The following is a 16,949-nucleotide window of genomic DNA, read 5'->3' on the forward strand; positions in this document are numbered from 1 at the left end:
GTGAAGCTGTATCACTGGGCGACGGGCGACACTTAACACTTTTCCTTCCTTCAAGCTTTGAACCATCTTTACTGACCTGAATTTGCATTTCAACACAACAGCGAGCCGTGAAATGAAAAGCCGTGACGATGAGAGCGTCAGCGCTGAGGGAGAGGCCGGGTCACCACTGACCCACATGTCAGGGCCATGAATATAAAATAGACAGTTTTATTTATTCAGAAGCTTGAAATATAAAGATTGTAATAGATATACATCTGAATTCAGCAGAAGACCTCAGTTGTTGTGGGTTTATAACGACAATGAGCTTCAGAACCACAGCAGCTCTTTGTCTCCTTTACTTTGTCTTGATTTCCACCAGTGACATCATCTTTGCCTCCGAGGCTCAGATCCGTGTTCCAGAGCTTGAAAAGACGGAGTGAACAGGGCGGGGGTGCGTCCAGCTCGTCCGCCTGACACAGGCCCTCTCCGTTTACACCTGTGGGCAGTTTGGAGTTTACCGACAGACGGGGACTTTGGACTCTGGGAGGAGACCAGAGCAGACAACTGACAAGCGACAGACAGGGAGAACACGACTGACTTCGCCATTGTTAGTGATTTTATTCATAATGTGGAAATCTCCTCACCGCACAGTCCACTGGGATTTCACCATTTGGTCCTAATGTTGAGTGAGAAGTTTTTATATCCTATCCAGTGGACTCACTGTTTCCCACAATGCATCGTGATAAAAAGTGTACAATGGTCACGGACTGGGAATACATCATCATGGACTGTACTACAGAACTGTAAGATGTCATATGTCACAATGATCTTTATTGGTGCAGAGAAAATGAGAAGTGTTCGATAGTTTGTTGATTTATTAGCATTTTGCAGATGAGCTCATGATAAAGTTCTGTGAGTGAGGGAGAGATTTATTACTTTATTCAACAAACTGTCTTTCTTCACAACCGGTGTAATAACAGCAAACCTTTGTTGAATCCAATAAGAATAGATCCTGAGGAGTTTTATGATATGTTTGTATACTTTATGAACACTGATAATGGAGAAACTCTGTGCTGAGACTTTACATCAACTGTTTTATCAGTTTATATATATTTATATGTATTCATGTAGCACATTTAGAAATGATCTGCACCTCAACTCAATGGGGTCTTTCCTGATTCACACCACATCCTTCCACCAAGTTTCATGGTTATCCATCCAGTGGATTTTATCATAATCCTGCTGACAAACAAACATTGATAACAGTTGAGCCAAAGTTCTTTAGAATCATAAGAGAAGGTTTGGATAGAAAAGGTTAAGAAGATAGAAATGATAGAAACAGAATCTATGCAAGACAAAGACACATAAGCTTCTAATGTCAACTTATTGAATTAAAACAATTTAATAAGGTTGCTCATTTCTCCAACATATATGAAGGAACTGTTGCTGGATTCATTTAGAATAATAAACTCTACATGAAGAATAAGTTTGAGCATGTTCTCATATGCGTGTGTGAGTGAAAATATACTTTGAAACTGTTTTACAACTTTTTAACTGCACCGATGAGCGTAAATGTGTTTGGTATTTGCAACACTCGTCATTATCTCCTTAGCTGTATCGATCCCGAACAAAGTGAGGGGACGGCCGGTTGGGAAAAGAAGAATGCATCTTTAAGTATTCGGTAATGAATAGGTAGGAGAGTAGCCTCATTCAGCTCCCTCCTCTTCTTTCTGTGCCCACCCTGCCCCCCAGCACACCCTTACAATGCAGGACCCCTCCCCCACCCACCCAAAACACACACACATTAACACACACTCCCTGCCCTGCCCCCTGAGGAACACAGGCAGGGGGTGGGTGTGCATGGGTGGGTTTCCCCAACTATTTAAGCAGATTCCAGCAGATGGTCCAGAAACTTTCCTCCTGGAGTCACGTCTCCCTTCCAGCTCCCTGTCTCTTTCACTTCTCACCCCTTTCCTCCTCTGGACTCCAGAAACCTGCAGCTCCTCTCACCCTGATCATCTCAAACAAGCTTCAGAGGGACTAACTCAGAGCTTTTTGATTCTTCACCATTCCCCCAACCCCTTCCTCTCCTGCCGCTGCTCCCCACACAGGCTGTGCTCATCTCCCTTCCTTCATTTGGACCCAGAAACCTTTTTTAAACCTCTTCATCTGTGGGATCAGACATCTGGCTCCTGTGCTCTGCGGGGACCGTGGAGCCAACCATGCCCTCCGACTTTCTATCACCATTCCTGGAACTGGATGAGGAGTTCTGCAAGGTGAGAGCAACCAAATGATCATTTAAAACTTCTGCAGCAACATACACCCACATCTCCTGTGTGATCATCGCTGGCTCTATGACAGAGGAAAGTTTTAAAAGTTGACGAAAGGGAACAAATTTAATTTTAAAGTTCATATTAAGTTTTCTTTTAAGGTATCCAGGGATATGACCTCATTCATCATGGAAAAATTCATTTCAGTAAAATCCAGATTGCAGTGAGTTTTTAAAAAGTGACCATTTACTGCAGTTTTTGGTCTAAAACTCAAATGATGTTAAAACTTTTTGAAAATCTTTGTACTTCAGATGAAAAAGTGAAAGAGTGGGAAGTTTGTTTTAATTTCCTGAACTAGACTTATAATTTCAAAATAAGTCTTGATGTTTCACACATTAATGTTTTATGTGTTTAAAATAACAATTTCAAATAAAATGATTCTTCATGTTTTCTGTACAAAACTACATTGGAATCGATAATCTGGCTAAATAAATACATTTTGACCTCGTGCTTATGTTACTAATCTAATCATCAAAAACCTGTGGCTGTAATCCAACCTTTAGTTCACATAGATGAAACAATTCTGTGTTCATTTCTTCAGATTCGGTTCAGTTGCCTGAGCTGCAGCTTTAAAGTCTCCTTTCTGTTTGAATGGGCCCGCTGGTCTCGCCCCAGCGCTCCAGGAATGCAAAGAGCTCACAATCTTCTCTTCTTTTGTGTGACAGAATTTCCGCGGCCTGGAGGCGACAGATGGCCCATCTGCCGGCTCAATGCAGCAACGGCAGCAGCACAGTCAAAGAGTCCTGGGCTTCCAGCGCCGCCATTCTCTCTGCCCTGTGACCCTCCCCAACTCCAAGTTCAACAACAGCAGCAGCAGCAGCAGCAGCTCGGAGCTGACGGACCCGTCGGCCGGCTGGGGGATCAGTGTGGCCTCCAGCCAGCAGTGGAGCAGGGAGGGTCAGCTGCCCCGCTCCACCCTCAGCCACATCCCCTTCAGAGTCGACCGCTCAGTCAGCATGATCGAGGGCCACGGCGGCAGCTCGGGAGTTAGAGAGGACAAAATGTCAAACATCACGTCACCAACCGTGCTGCTGCCTCCACCGGGTTTCAACATCAGCAGCACCTCCCTCTCCTCCCCTGTAGCCAGACCCACCGCCCCCTCACCTCACATCTCCACCCGATACAAGACTGAACTCTGCCGCACCTTTGAGGAGAGCGGCACCTGCAAGTACGGCGCCAAGTGCCAGTTCGCTCACGGCATGGACGAGATGCGAGGCCTCAGCAGGCACCCCAAGTACAAGACGGAGCCCTGCCGCACTTTCCACACAATCGGCTTCTGCCCGTACGGCGCCCGCTGCCACTTCATCCACAACGCAGATGAGCTCGACGCCGCCCCCCCACAGAAGCAGAAGCTGCGTCACAGTCTCAGCTTTGCAGGCTTCTCCTCCACACAGATTTTCCAACCAGTCGAGGAGTCGCAGCCTTCCTCCCTCCTCTTCACCCGAGCCTGCTCTGTCTCCCCTCCTCCGTCCTCCGCAGGGAGCCCAGAGCTCCTGTCCCCTCTCTACCCTGAGCAGGGATCACTGAAGCCATTCCCCTACTCCTTCTCAGGCATCACCGACCTGCCAGGGGACTGCGGGGACTCGACTCTGCGCTTCTATGCTGTGAACGACTCCATCAGCTCCATCAGCTCCAAGTGTCCCAACTCAAATTTCCCCTCCAAAAACCCAAACCTGCCGTACCACCTCCCCCAGCAGCTGCCAGTCTCCTTGAGCGGCCTGTCCGGCCTCCAGCGCTGCTCCTCAGCAGACTCCCTCTCCGAGGAAGGCTACACCTCCTCCTGCTCCCTCAGCTCTTCCTCCAGCGGCACAGAGTCACCGAGCTTCGAGGGCCGACGTCTGCCCATCTTCAGCCGCCTGTCTGTCTCAGACGAGTAGGGGGGGGGTTACTGTAGGGCTGAGTTTAATCAGGGATGGATGGTCTAATTGTTTTAACTCTCAAGTCTGGTTTTTGACTCCATTGTCCAAACTAAACATTTTAAAACACACAAGATTAAAACATTAGGTTTTTTAGTTCCTCGCCAAACGCAGCCCGGTAAACGTACCTAACTTTGTGCATATTGCATTTCTCATCCAAGCAGTTGTAGCGCTGCTCAGTGTTCGTCCAGTTTTAGCCGACTCCTCTTTTTGTTTTGTGCTTTATTGTTATTTTTGTAAGCGTGTTCCTGTTATGCCATTGTTACTGCTGTATACTGTTGTATACCCATTTTAGAGAATCCTCAGAGGGTACGTCACTTAGCTCAGCATCCGACCTTATGCTGCTCAGTGGGAAGTCTCGTGTGAGAACTTCCTGTACCCTGATTTAAGAACGATGTTAAGATTGGTGCTGTTTGATGTATGACTGCTGAGATGTCCACTTTTTTAAAAAGCAATATTGTTTGTCGCAGGTCTTGTTTCTTATCGACAGTTTCGGTGGTGCAGCCGTTCTCCATCTGTTAGAAACTGTCGCTGAGTAAGAGAGTTAAATTACTGTATGTTGTCTCTGATTGGATAACTGCTAGTTTGGAGCTGTCGGACATTTCTCCTGATCCGGCTCGACTGCCTTGGCCCAAGTGTAGGAAACCCACTGACTCTAGTTACCAAAGTTGATGTTAGAGTTCCCCTAACCTCCTAGTACTGTTAACACTTAGCTTACCACAGTGTTTTGACAATTGTTTTTATTGCTTAACACTTTTTCGACCTATTTATTGCTGTTTTGTAAGATTCGCTGTTTGCTTTGTGATTGTGTTTATGCATTTTTGGAAACGATGCTTTGCTGAAGCATCCACGACGTCCATCTGCTTGGTTTACACGATCCAGGAGCTTTAAGAAGGCTCGCGGGGGGGGAGAGGAGCGGAGGAAGACATTTTGGCATTCTACACGTATGTGGCCTTATTGGCTAATCGAGGCCTGGCAGGAATCAGGACTCGCTGCGTTCTCACGTCAGCAGCAGCTCCATTCTCCGTCTATACATCACAGCTGCATCACAACCTCTGGGAGATGCTGCTGCTGGTGTGAGCACACAGAGTCCACTCTCCTCTCCTCCGAGCCTCACACATCTGACTGTAATAACCTTGTTTTTTTATAAATGCTGTTATCTGAACACAAAGCGGGGGTGAAAGTCCCCACACATTCACGGCCTCAGTAGAAGTTTCATCAAAAGAGTTAAAGTTTCATCTCACATGTTGAATCTGAGCGTCCCCGTTCTGCATGGCGGCCTCTTGTGGGCGCTGCCCTCTTCTCCCGTGATGTCGACACACAGGTGGAAAGGTGACCCTTTGTTTGAAGTCCCATTTTTTTTATCTATCAGAGTTGCCTTGATGACAATGTGTTTGTAGGTCGACTCCCGTTGCAGGCGAGCGAGCGAACTCTGCGAGCGGCAGGTGGAATCAAGAGAGTTCAAATGAAATCAGGCAAAATGTTGTTTACTGTTTGTTTCTGCTCCACTTGCCCGGAACAGCCCAGAGACGCTTCCTGTGGTCGTTTTTTGTAACTGTTGTTAACTTAAAGTCTTATTTATTTTGTTTTTCAAAGCGAAACCTATATTGTGTTGTTTGATATTGTGGTTTTTGTTTGACATAATTTAAATGCATTTATTGTTTACATTCCACTGGGTTATGTTGATATCCTAGCTCTTTATCTTAATATATTTGTCCATCTGTATTTCAAAATAAAAGTCTTTGAAACCTTAAATCAGCCGTCTGGTGTCTTATTTTATAGCACACAGGAAGTAAAATGTATGTTTTATGATTTAAGATATTTTCATGAAGTGGGCCACTTAACTTATGGATCAAAAACTTAATTAAAATGTAATAACATACCATAAAGCATAAATATACAAATGAACGGAATCCTGTTCATTACCTTCTTCTTACAAACAAGCAGTGGTGGCCGGTAACAAAGTACAGTTACTCTACTTTTTTATGCATCTGTACTTGTCTTAAGTAGATTTAGTTTCAGGTACTTGTCACTTTCACTCTACTACATATATCTGAACTTACTATGCATTGTGTTCATATATATAAGTAATCTAAATTGGGCTGTTTACTTTAGACCCCGTTTCTCTAAATGAGAGCAAAGTGCATCAATCAGCATCAGTGGTGAAGAAAGATCAATAAAGGATTGAGACATAGTGACTGACGCATTAGGGAATAGTACTCAGTTGGAAAAGTTAATGTGGTACTTTAACTTTTACTTGAATACCCTTTTGTCTGTATGTTTGTACATTTACTTAAGGAGAATGTTTGAGTGCCTCCTCCCCCACTGCAGATAAGCATCTTTGTTTGTGCTCCACATCATCCACACTGAGAATCTCCTCACATCCCAGGGTCCATGTTGAATCATAACCTGTCTCACATACTCATCACCTTCATTCCCTGTTTTCTGTGACATCATGTGTCCTCATGCCTCAGAGGGAAATGATCAGAACTCGGTCTCTCATGAGCTCAGCTGGTAAAGCAGCTAAAGGCAGTTAAACCTTCTGCAGAGAGGACGACTGCGCTAAAGATAAAGTTACAAGAATGTCTGGAACATGAGCCAATTTGTGAAGTGCTAAACTCTTAAAACTTAACAATACTCGTATAACTAGAAAACGTTGTCATTGGACATTGAGTTTGTTTTCACGTATCTCCAATGAACAGCTCAGGTCGACAGGGTTTGTTCTGTTGTCCTGTGGGAAGCGAAGACGACGGAGGTCTAATTCTTTGTGATGCAGTAAAGGAAATCTTTGTGGGTGACATGATGGAGTAAAAAGCAATTTCACAAAAAAGAATTGGTTGTTTTTGTGGTGCAGCGTTCCCAGGAGCATCCCTTTAAAATGCTCCCACTGCTCCCACTGCTCCCACTGCTCCCCGGGCCTTTACGATCATCTGTGTCACACTGACACACAAAAAGAACAAAGATTAACTCTTTCTCTTATAGTTGCGTTTGGGGAATATCTCAGCCCGCCCCTCAATGTGTGTGTGTGTGTGTGTGTGTGTGTGTGTGTGTGTGTGTGTGTGTGTGTGTGTGTGTGTGTGTGTGTGTGTGTGTGTGTGTGTGGGAAGACCAGTGAGGTTTGTTGCGACTCGTCTGAACAGACCAATTTAGAGTGAGTGACACTGAGGAGAATGTTTGGGCAACAGATGCTCGAACAAAGACTCCCCTGCACACAATGGGACACAGAGATACTTGTGACTGATTTCCATCTATTCACACAAAGTGGAGCAGAAGTTGAGGTCCTCCCCTGGGTGTGCGCGCGCAGGCGCGTGTCTGTGTGTTTACAGAATTAAAAATACTAATTAAATTCTTTGGCACTTAAAATAAAACTTGTATTTACTCAGATTGGGCAGTTTAATCTGTAGCAAAACATATGGGATTTATAAACTCATTGTATTCTTTAATTTGGAATTTGAATCTGTAAAGAGAACTATAGCATATAGCGTATAGTGAAAATTAAAAACAATTGTATTTACGTCCATTAAGGAGGTGTTTCTTTACCCCGGTCTGTTTGTTGGTTTGTCTGTTAGTTAGCAGGATGACACAAACTGTACTGGGTGGATTATCTTCACACTTGTGGTCCAGGAAAGAACTCGTTCCACTTTGGTGCAGACACAGATATTTTTGTCTATATTTAGAGATGGAGACTTTTTTCAACATTTCAAAGAATAATTTGTGGATCTTGATGGAAAAGATCTGGCATTTTTAGGGGACTGATATATTTTATGCAGATCCATACGTGGGTTAGTGTGTGTGTGTGTGTGTGTGTGTGTGTGTGTGTGTGTGTGTGTGTGTGTGTGTGTGTGTGTGTGTGTGTGCGTGTGTGTGTGTGTGTGTGTGTGTGTGTGTGTGTGTGTGTGTGTGTGTGTGTGTCGGCATTCAGCAGTAGCCGCAGGCCAAGGATTTCCCTCTGGTGAATGAATATCAGTCGAGTGAGGCAGGAGCAGGCTCCCACAACCCCCATGGCTACTTACCATTCAATACCCGTGGCTCTGTGTGCGTGTGTGTGTGTGTGTGTGTGTGTGTGTGTGTGTGTGTGTGTGTGCATGTGTGTGTGTGTGTGTGCGTGTGTGTGTGTGTGTGTGTGTGTGTAAGACCTTAAAAAGGCCAAGGGCCATCCCTGTGCAGCCCCTCGACCCCTCCCTCCCCTCCTGGTCATGCAGGCCCTTTGTGTTTCCCTGCTTTCCCTTTTCAGTCGAACATCTGTATGCTAATGCAGCTCAATGGGAATGGACTGGAATCAGCCTGGGAGAGAGGGTGAGGGGCGGCTTCCCTCAGTGTGTGTGTGTGTGTGTGTGTGTGTGTGTGTGTGTGTGTGTGTGTGTGTGTGTGTGGACGGAGATGGGTGAATGAAGTGATTTGGGAGAATACAGCAGCAGGAAAGGGGGCTTACACAGAGAGGAGTGAAAAAGAAGAATTATTGGTTAACGGGTAATTCAGGACGGGACGGACAAGGCTGGGGCAAAGTTTAAAGGAGGTGTGTGAGAGAGAGAGAGAGAGAGAGAGAGAGAGAGAGAGAGAGAGAGAGAGAGAGAGAGAGAGAGAGAGAGAGAGAGAGAGGTCTCTCTGTATTACAAATGTCTTCATATATCCCCATAAATAAGACAACAGAGATGGGGTGAAGTTAGAATTGAGGTATGGGAGCTGAGATCCAAACGATAAACCTCCTCCTCAAGTGAAACGTTCATTCCGCTGAGGATTCATTTTACAGCTTGACGACCAGTTTGGAAACTAACCAGTGTTCTGACCAGTTCATTGAACATTTCTGACAAATCGTTAAAACACATCTAGAAGTTTTGTAGTAGTTTTACTTTTAATCATCATTTATACTTTGTGTCTTCCACGTGATATGTGCTTTTCTCTATCTTTCTATATGTCACACTTACGTTATTGATTTATTTATATGTACTTGTTTTTATTTTTTATTTTACCATCACATGAAAAATAGGCTGCATGGTTTAATCTGACACATTTACATGTTGTATTTAAAGAGCACATGGTAAATAATGTGTATTGTCCCTTTTAGATAAACATAAACCATTAGATCCACTGTACTTCTCATACACAACATCCATACACACTTTTTAAATATCATAGAAAAGAGAAATATTATGTGTGCAGATATTGTGCAGTTTCCTGTGCACGTCCACATGAAATATCAAACTGACAGAGACGAATGGAATAAAAGTTTCAGACTTAAGGAGCCAGACAAACACTGTCAGGTCCCATTTAACCTCTTTAATATTTATGACACAGAAATACACACTGTTATATTATATCTGTTAAACTCCACCCCACCAGAAACAACAGTGTTCATCTCAACTGAAGAACTTTAGGAACCAGTTTGTCTCTTTAATTTCGACTATGGTCTGTTTTCCGTCAGCATCATCAGTCTGTTAAATATCTATTAAAAGGAATCATTGTATCGAACAAATTCCCATCAACTTGTAGCTGTGGCCTGTTGTGTAGCAGCTAAATACACACACACAAAAAAAATGTTTTATGAGCACAAGAGTCACAACCTGAGGCCGAGCATCAGCAAAGCAGAGAGGACGCTATCTAGTGGAAGGTTTGGAGAACTGCATGCGTTTTGTGTGTGTGTGTGTGTGTGTGTGTGTGTGTGTGTGTGTGTGTGTGTGTGTGTGTGTGTGTGTGTGTGTGTGTGTGTGGGTGTGTGTGTGTGTGTGTTTTTGGGACCTTTTGAGGACCCTTTTCCAGCAGAAACACTGACACTTGACAGGTCCAGTGCACCTCATGGGGACCGAAGCTCGGTCCTGATGAGGCTCAGCATCTTCTCTGAGCTCCTGCTGGATGAGAAGGTTCAGATGTGAGCTGTGGCTCAGCTGAGGTTAAAGGTGGGTTAGGGTTAGGGTTACCCATTCACTGTGAACGTGTCCACAGTGAATGGAAGGCGGAGAGAGAGAGATAGACAGACAGACAGACAGAGAGAGACAGACAGACAGACAGACAGACAGACAGACAGACAGACAGACAGACAGACAGACAGACAGACAGAGAGAGAGAGAGAGAGAGAGAGAGAGAGAGAGAGAGAGAGAGAGAGATAGATAGATAGATAGATAGATATGAATACATCAAATCAGGATGTAACTAAATCAGGATGTAACTAAATACAATAGTAACGATTAGTATATTAACTTTCCATCTGGAGGACCGGTATTTAAAGAACTACAAGTCCCGGCAGCATCCCGGGTGTGACGTCAGCGGAAATGAGCCGTTTTGGTATAAAGTCACTTCCGTGTCCGGTCGTGGTCCTTTCCTGTCTACGGCCTTTGGAAGATGGCGGTGCAGATCTCCAAGAAGAGGAAGGTTAGCGCTGCTTCATCGCGTTTAAATCTCACACTCCGCGCGCGGGAGCAGAAATGGCGTCGTGTCTGTTAGAGTCCGGCGGGTCGGGGTCGGTCCCGGTGGGCGCGGGGCCGGTGAGGCTCCGGCCGCCGGAGGATTAGTCCAGATGCTGGTTTGAGTCGCTAGCATGGCTCGGTGCTCCGCGGCCCGGCACGACTCCTCAACCCGGGTCCGCACACATGAGGCCCGGGGTGAAACTCTCCGGAGGCTCCGGCGTTAAACCGTGTTAGTGACTTTAAACCGGGACACGTCGCTGCTCGACTCCATCGTTCACTGTAGTTATAATAATAATGTGAGTTAGCTTGTTAGCTTGTGAGTTAGCGTCGGTCCAGTGAATGGAGACCCAGCAGGAGCCTCGTATCCCGGGTAAACCGTCTGATATCAGGCCGCTCAGCTCACTAACCCGAGTTAGTAATAATACAATATCTGCACGTCATCAATAATTGTGTATTTTACCTGATTTGAAACTAGTGACAGCTTCGTGTTCAGGTCTGATAATTTAAAAGTTCTTTAAAACACCTGACATGTGGCTCGTGTGTTTGACGATAAATTACGTTTATTAACAGTTACGTATATATAACTATCACGTGTATATTGAATGTAGACAATGCTGACAATATTCTGACCGTGTACTTGTCACATTGCTCCTCAATGCCAATTCTGAGTAAAATTAAATTTGGGGAATTTAACGTCCCAATAAATTAAAATTCTATATTTTCCTTTATTCTTTTTAAGTAGTTTTAAAGTTTGCTCAAACTTTACAGACCAAACGTGATACAATACATAAGCCTGGACTACAATGAAGTAATCTATTACTGTAGTCCAATATTAGACACATTTGATTGTCCTCCCTTCAGTGATGATACGATGACGAGACGGAACAGGACTCAGTCTGGTTCTGGTGGTAACTGGTTCAGGTCCACGTTCTGTGGTTCTGATCCAGTTCCTCGGAGCAGCGAGTCTTCACGTGAAGACACAGAGGCATTTGTCTGAGAAGGGTCAGAGCGTCAGGAGGGTTTTAACTTTACTGACAGTAGAGAACATCTGTCTGAAAGAAGGATTCATGCAGTTCGTAGGAGGCAGTGTAACGAACGTACTGGTTCTCCGACTCAACATCTGTATTCCCAGTTGGATGGTGTTTGACTGTGTCCCCCTCTCTGCAGCTGTATGCTGAGAAATGTATATTGAATGTAGACAATGCTGACAATATTCTGACCGTATACTTGTCACATTGCTCCTCGTTTACTATACGACAAAAGTTCTTAAACATAACTTTACAGTAGATGTATCTCAATATATAAATCTACCAGAACGTACAGGAAACCGAATGTTGTGCTTCAATCTGAAGAACTGATGATCTCTACATCTTATTCACATTTAATTGCCCGTCACGAGCCACTTAACTGAAACATGGCCATAAATGTATTTTAGATATAATTCTCAAAGCTGTGATCGGTGTTGTGATCTGACCCTGGGTCTGTCCTCAGTTCGTCTCAGACGGGATCTTCAAGGCCGAGCTGAACGAGTTCCTGACTCGCGAGCTGGCCGAGGATGGTTACTCTGGTGTGGAGGTGCGAGTGACTCCAACCAGGACCGAGATCATCATCCTGGCTACAAGGTGATTATCTGTTCATGGTAATTATACATATCATCACCAACAGAATGAGAATATGGTTAACACTGAAGAATGCTGATAAATAATAATCCTACTAAAGTTCCTCAGTGATGTAGGCTGTGCTGGTCAGGTGACAGCTTGTGATTGTTTATTCTCTTAATTCGAGGACGAGTGAATAGTAACAGAGCAGCAGCATTAAATAAAATCCAGTTCCAATCTGATCCCTTCAGTGATGATACGATGACGAGTCGGAACAGGACTCAGTCTGCTCTGTGGTAACTGGTTCAGGGTCACGTTCTGTGGTTCTGCTCCGGTTCCTCAGAGCAGCGAGTTCTTTTCAGGTGAAGACAGATTGAGGCATTTGTCTGAGAAGGGTCAAAGTTTGAGCTGCTTCTGAAAGTCGAGTAGAGGGAAAGTAAATGTAAAGGACACGAGAGGAAAGTGCTGCTGGAGTCAGAATGATGTGTGATGGTGGAGAGCGGACAAAACCACCGGGTCTGAACCATAGATCTGGAATAAATCACTGCTTTCACAGGATCTACATTCATTATGTTAATTGATGCTTCCGCTGATTTTTATTATCAGTCAAGAAATAAAGAACTTAAATAGTTTTCTGGTTCATGGTATTTATACATACTGTGAGTTTGGGGCGCTGGTGAACCTGATGACGCTGTTGATGAGGTTGTAACCATTGATGTCTTCATTGTCTGTAGGACCCAGAATGTTCTGGGGGAGAAGGGTCGTCGGATCAGAGAGCTGACCGCAGTGGTCCAGAAGAGGTTCGGCTTCCCCGAGGGCAGCGTGGAGGTACGTGGACGAGTTTCAGCTCAGACTCAAATCTTTAAATGCAGGAAGAGAAAGAAAGTATTTTGGTAACTGCACGGCTTTAATAGAATTTTAAATATTTAATCTTTAAGCAGTAAATCAAACCCACACTTTCACCTTTGCCTTCAGTTCTGACAAATGAATTTTCGGGAATTTAACGTCCCACAAATTAAAATTCTATATTTTCCTTTATTTTCTTTTTAAGTAGTTTTAAAGTTTACTCAAACTTTACAGACCAAACGTGATACAATACATAAGCCTGGACTACAATGAAGTAATCTATTACTGTAGTCACAGATTAAGACACATTTGATTGTCCTCCCTTCAGTGATGATACGATGACGAGACGGAACAGGACTCAGTCTGGTTCTGGTGGTAACTGGTTCAGGTCCACGTTCTGTGGTTCTGATCCAGTTCCTCAGAGCAGCGAGTCTTCACGTGAAGACACAGAGGCATTTGTCTGAGAAGGGTCAGAGCGTCAGGAGGGTTTTAACTTTACTGACAGTAGTGAACATCTGTCTGAAAGAAGGATTCATCCAGTTTGTAGGAAGCCGTGTAACGAACGTACTGGTTCTCCGACTCAATAGTGAGTTCAGGAGCCATTTTAACATCTGTATTTCCAGTTGGATGGTGTTTGACTGTGTCCCCTCTCTGCAGCTGTATGCTGAGAAGGTCGCCACCCGTGGTTTGTGTGCCATCGCTCAGGCAGAGTCTCTGCGCTACAAGCTGCTCGGAGGCCTGGCTGTTCGTAGGTAAGCTGCTCTGAAACCCCAACATTCAGTCAGGCATATTTAAATCATCTGTGTCACCTGCTCAGTTTATCTTGAAGAAATAAGTTAAAACTTAAATAGTCCAACTCCAACAAGAATCACTTTTCTGCAGCGCTCAGATTGAGAGAAGATTGGTTTAGTTCACATCATGGCACTTTTTGTATCTTTTCAAGCAACCCAGGAGAACTGTTTGAGTTTCTGTCCCTTCAGTGATGATACGATGACGAGTCGGAACAGGACTCAGTCTGCTCTGTGGTAACTGGTTCAGAGTCACGTTCTGTGGTTCTGCTCTGGTTCCTCAGAGCAGCGAGTTCTTTTCAGGTGAAGACAGATTGAGGCATTTGTCTGAGAAGGAGCAGCACAGACACGTGTTGCTTTAGCTGATACTGAAACTAACGTGCTGGAAATCTGTCTGTTAAACACAGGCCCACAAACTGACTAGAGCAATAAGTAGAAGTTATAATCGTAAAAGTTTAGTGTTGATATTTAGTTTAAAACCAGTGACACGTAATTCTCAACACAACTTGTGCTTTTCCCTGGAAACGCAGATTGTCAGTAAGACGTTGTTCTGTTATCCGTCCGTTCTTTCAGGGCCTGCTATGGTGTTCTGAGGTTCATCATGGAGAGCGGCGCTAAGGGCTGTGAGGTGGTGGTGTCTGGCAAGCTGAGAGGTCAGAGGGCAAAGTCCATGAAGTTTGTTGACGGCCTGATGATCCACAGCGGAGACCCAGTCAACTACTACGTCGACACAGCCGTCCGCCACGTCCTGCTGAGGCAGGGTGAGTGGAGCTCCACCACACACACGGTTTCGTCTCTTTGCCAGTAGGACCACCTGATGGCACTGGAACCAAATGATCCAAGACTTTAGAGGATGATGTAACTTTACCTTGGTTCTACGTCATACCTGAACTTGTTGCTCGTCCTCAGGTGTGCTGGGCATCAAGGTGAAGATCATGCTGCCCTGGGACCCCAGCGGTAAGATCGGCCCCAAGAAGCCCCTGCCCGACCACGTCAGCATCGTGGAGCCCAAGGAGGAGTCCCTGCCCACCACACCCATCTCAGAGCAGAAGGGGGCCAAGCCAGAGGCGCCCGTCATGCCCCAGGGGGGAACACCTGTGCCCACCGCATAAGAGGGTAAGAGACGGCCCCATCACCAGCAGACAGGGTTTATAGTGACATCAACAAAATGAGAACTGACTAACACTGAAGAATGCTAATAAATAATACTCCTACTAGAGTTCCTCAGTGATGTAGGCTGTGCTGGTCAGGTGACAGCTTGTGATTGTTTGTTCTCTTAATTTGAGGACGAGTGAATAGTAACAGAGCAGCAGCATTAAATAAAATCCAGTTCCAATCTGATCCCTTCAGTGATGATACGATGACGAGTCGGAACAGGACTCAGTCTGCTCTGTGGGAACTGGTTCAGGGTCACGTTCTGTGGTTCTGCTCCGGTTCCTCAGAGCAGCGAGTTCTTTTCAGGTGAAGACAGATTGAGGCATTTGTCTGAGAAGGGTCAAAGTTTGAGCTGCTTCTGAAAGTCGAGTAGAGGGAAAGTAAATGTAAAGGACACGAGAGGAAAGTGCTGCTGGAGTCAGAATGATGTGTGATGGTGGAGAGCGGACAAAACCACCGGGTCTGAACCATAGATCCACTGAAATGTTTAATATTTTTATTATCAGTCAAGAAATAAAGAATCATTTTCTGGTTCAGGAGGATCTTATTGATCTTATTGTTTGAAGCTGGTTTTTAATTGAGTGTTTTTGTTTCTTCGCAGGTTTTCTACCAGATGGAAACAAGACCCGGTGATTTTTGTGTACAAAAACAATAAAATCTGGAAAATACACTTCAACATGTTGTGGTCACTTTGTTTCCGTGTTAAATAAACGTTGAGCTACTGAATTTAAAAAATGATGATTTGTTAGTTACTCAACTCGTTAAGCACATAAAAAGATGTTTAACTGAACTTTGTCTCAACTTTCTCACTGTTAAATAGGAAATAAATGCTTAATTCTGGCATTAATTTCTGTTACTGATTAATTTATTATAAGAACTTTAGTTGATTATTGAAAAAGCCTCTTTGTTCGGGCAGGGGTCATCTAATAAGCATCGTGTAAGAAACAGTCTTTTAGTTCCTTTTGACTTCATGATCTGATCTGAGATCAGTTTGCAGAACATGACTAAAGTCACCTGCTTCTTAACCCGAGGACAGAGGTCTCACTCTGCTGCTTTTTCTGGTGACAGATTCCAACACCACGTACAGAAAGTTAAGTTACAGAAGAATCAATATTTTATATGATAAAGAAAGAAGCTGAGCTACGGAGAACATTATCATCAGAAAGCTTCATCAGTTTGAGCCGGTTTCATCTTGAATCATAATTGCAAAACGTTGTATGATAAAATGTATTCACCAAGTCGTAATTATAGGATTCAACTCAACATTTATCTAAAGAAATATTAACATGATTGATAATTCGAATATTTTTAGTAGCAAACATTTGTAAACTTGCTTTTATACAGAATCTAATCTTGTTAACAAAACTGATTATATTTCAATGTAATTTTGAAAGTAGTTGATTTATTATGTAAAGTTAAAAATGATGCTCATTTGTTTGAGGCATTTATACTTGTACAAGAAACTGGAAGTGTTGCCATGGATACACTGAGTTACCAGAGGTTCGGCTCTGGTTTAACACAGTGAGCTGCACCTCGTCGTTAAACCTGTATTGGTTTTTATTTCGGACAATTACTTCAGCCGAGTTAACCATTAACATGTTCTTCTACCTGTGAACCGTTAAATCTACCCACTGCTATCTGTGAATTATTATGGTACTGAAGCAAATTCTCAAGGAAGTTCTGAAGACTTTAATTGCTGCTCCCGTAATAACGAGGTGGTTTTTCATAGAGTAAAAATGTTTAGACTTGAGTCATAACAGTTAAAGTCTCATGAATGTGATGTGTTTCTGTACATGAAGGCTCCATATGATGTCATGAACCACAACATCAGTGTTCAACACAAGAACATGACAACAAAACACAACATAATGATAATAACTTGAATTTATATGGCTCCTTTGTCAGTGGGGACAAAAAGGAAAGCAAAGAAAGTAAT

At 44.0% G+C, this 16,949-nt stretch overlaps 2 protein-coding genes and 5 non-coding genes across 7 annotated transcripts; all 7 read left to right on the forward strand.

The window, feature by feature from the left end:
* Window positions 1-1,849: 1,849 nt before the first annotated feature.
* On the forward strand, window positions 1,850-5,975 carry LOC117773266 (mRNA decay activator protein ZFP36L1). Its single transcript, XM_034605025.1, has 2 exons — window positions 1,850-2,255; window positions 2,975-5,975. Exons 1-2 carry the CDS (start codon window positions 2,202-2,204, stop codon window positions 4,184-4,186), a joined length of 1,266 nt encoding a protein of 421 aa, XP_034460916.1. The 5' UTR covers window positions 1,850-2,201; the 3' UTR covers window positions 4,187-5,975.
* A 4,488-nt stretch (window positions 5,976-10,463) lies between these two features.
* On the forward strand, window positions 10,464-15,683 carry rps3 (ribosomal protein S3). Its single transcript, XM_034605027.1, has 7 exons — window positions 10,464-10,591; window positions 12,118-12,248; window positions 12,959-13,052; window positions 13,728-13,822; window positions 14,432-14,619; window positions 14,768-14,974; window positions 15,615-15,683. The coding sequence occupies exons 1-6, from the start codon at window positions 10,562-10,564 to the stop codon at window positions 14,968-14,970; spliced, it is 741 nt and encodes a 246-aa protein (XP_034460918.1). The 5' UTR covers window positions 10,464-10,561; the 3' UTR covers window positions 14,971-14,974; window positions 15,615-15,683.
* LOC117773513 lies at window positions 11,482-11,628 on the forward strand. Its single transcript, XR_004615941.1, has one exon. It is a non-coding gene; the product is annotated as a small nucleolar RNA SNORD15 (small nucleolar RNA).
* LOC117773512 lies at window positions 12,470-12,619 on the forward strand. Its single transcript, XR_004615940.1, has one exon. It is a non-coding gene; the product is annotated as a small nucleolar RNA SNORD15 (small nucleolar RNA).
* LOC117773510 lies at window positions 13,393-13,539 on the forward strand. Its single transcript, XR_004615938.1, has one exon. It is a non-coding gene; the product is annotated as a small nucleolar RNA SNORD15 (small nucleolar RNA).
* On the forward strand, window positions 14,045-14,194 carry LOC117773509. The gene has a single exon (XR_004615937.1). It is a non-coding gene; the product is annotated as a small nucleolar RNA SNORD15 (small nucleolar RNA).
* On the forward strand, window positions 15,203-15,352 carry LOC117773511. The gene has a single exon (XR_004615939.1). It is a non-coding gene; the product is annotated as a small nucleolar RNA SNORD15 (small nucleolar RNA).
* Window positions 15,684-16,949: the final 1,266 nt, after the last annotated feature.

The sequence above is a fragment of the Hippoglossus hippoglossus genome, chromosome 13, assembly GCF_009819705.1.
Source record: "Hippoglossus hippoglossus isolate fHipHip1 chromosome 13, fHipHip1.pri, whole genome shotgun sequence".
Lineage (NCBI taxonomy): Eukaryota > Metazoa > Chordata > Actinopteri > Pleuronectiformes > Pleuronectidae > Hippoglossus > Hippoglossus hippoglossus.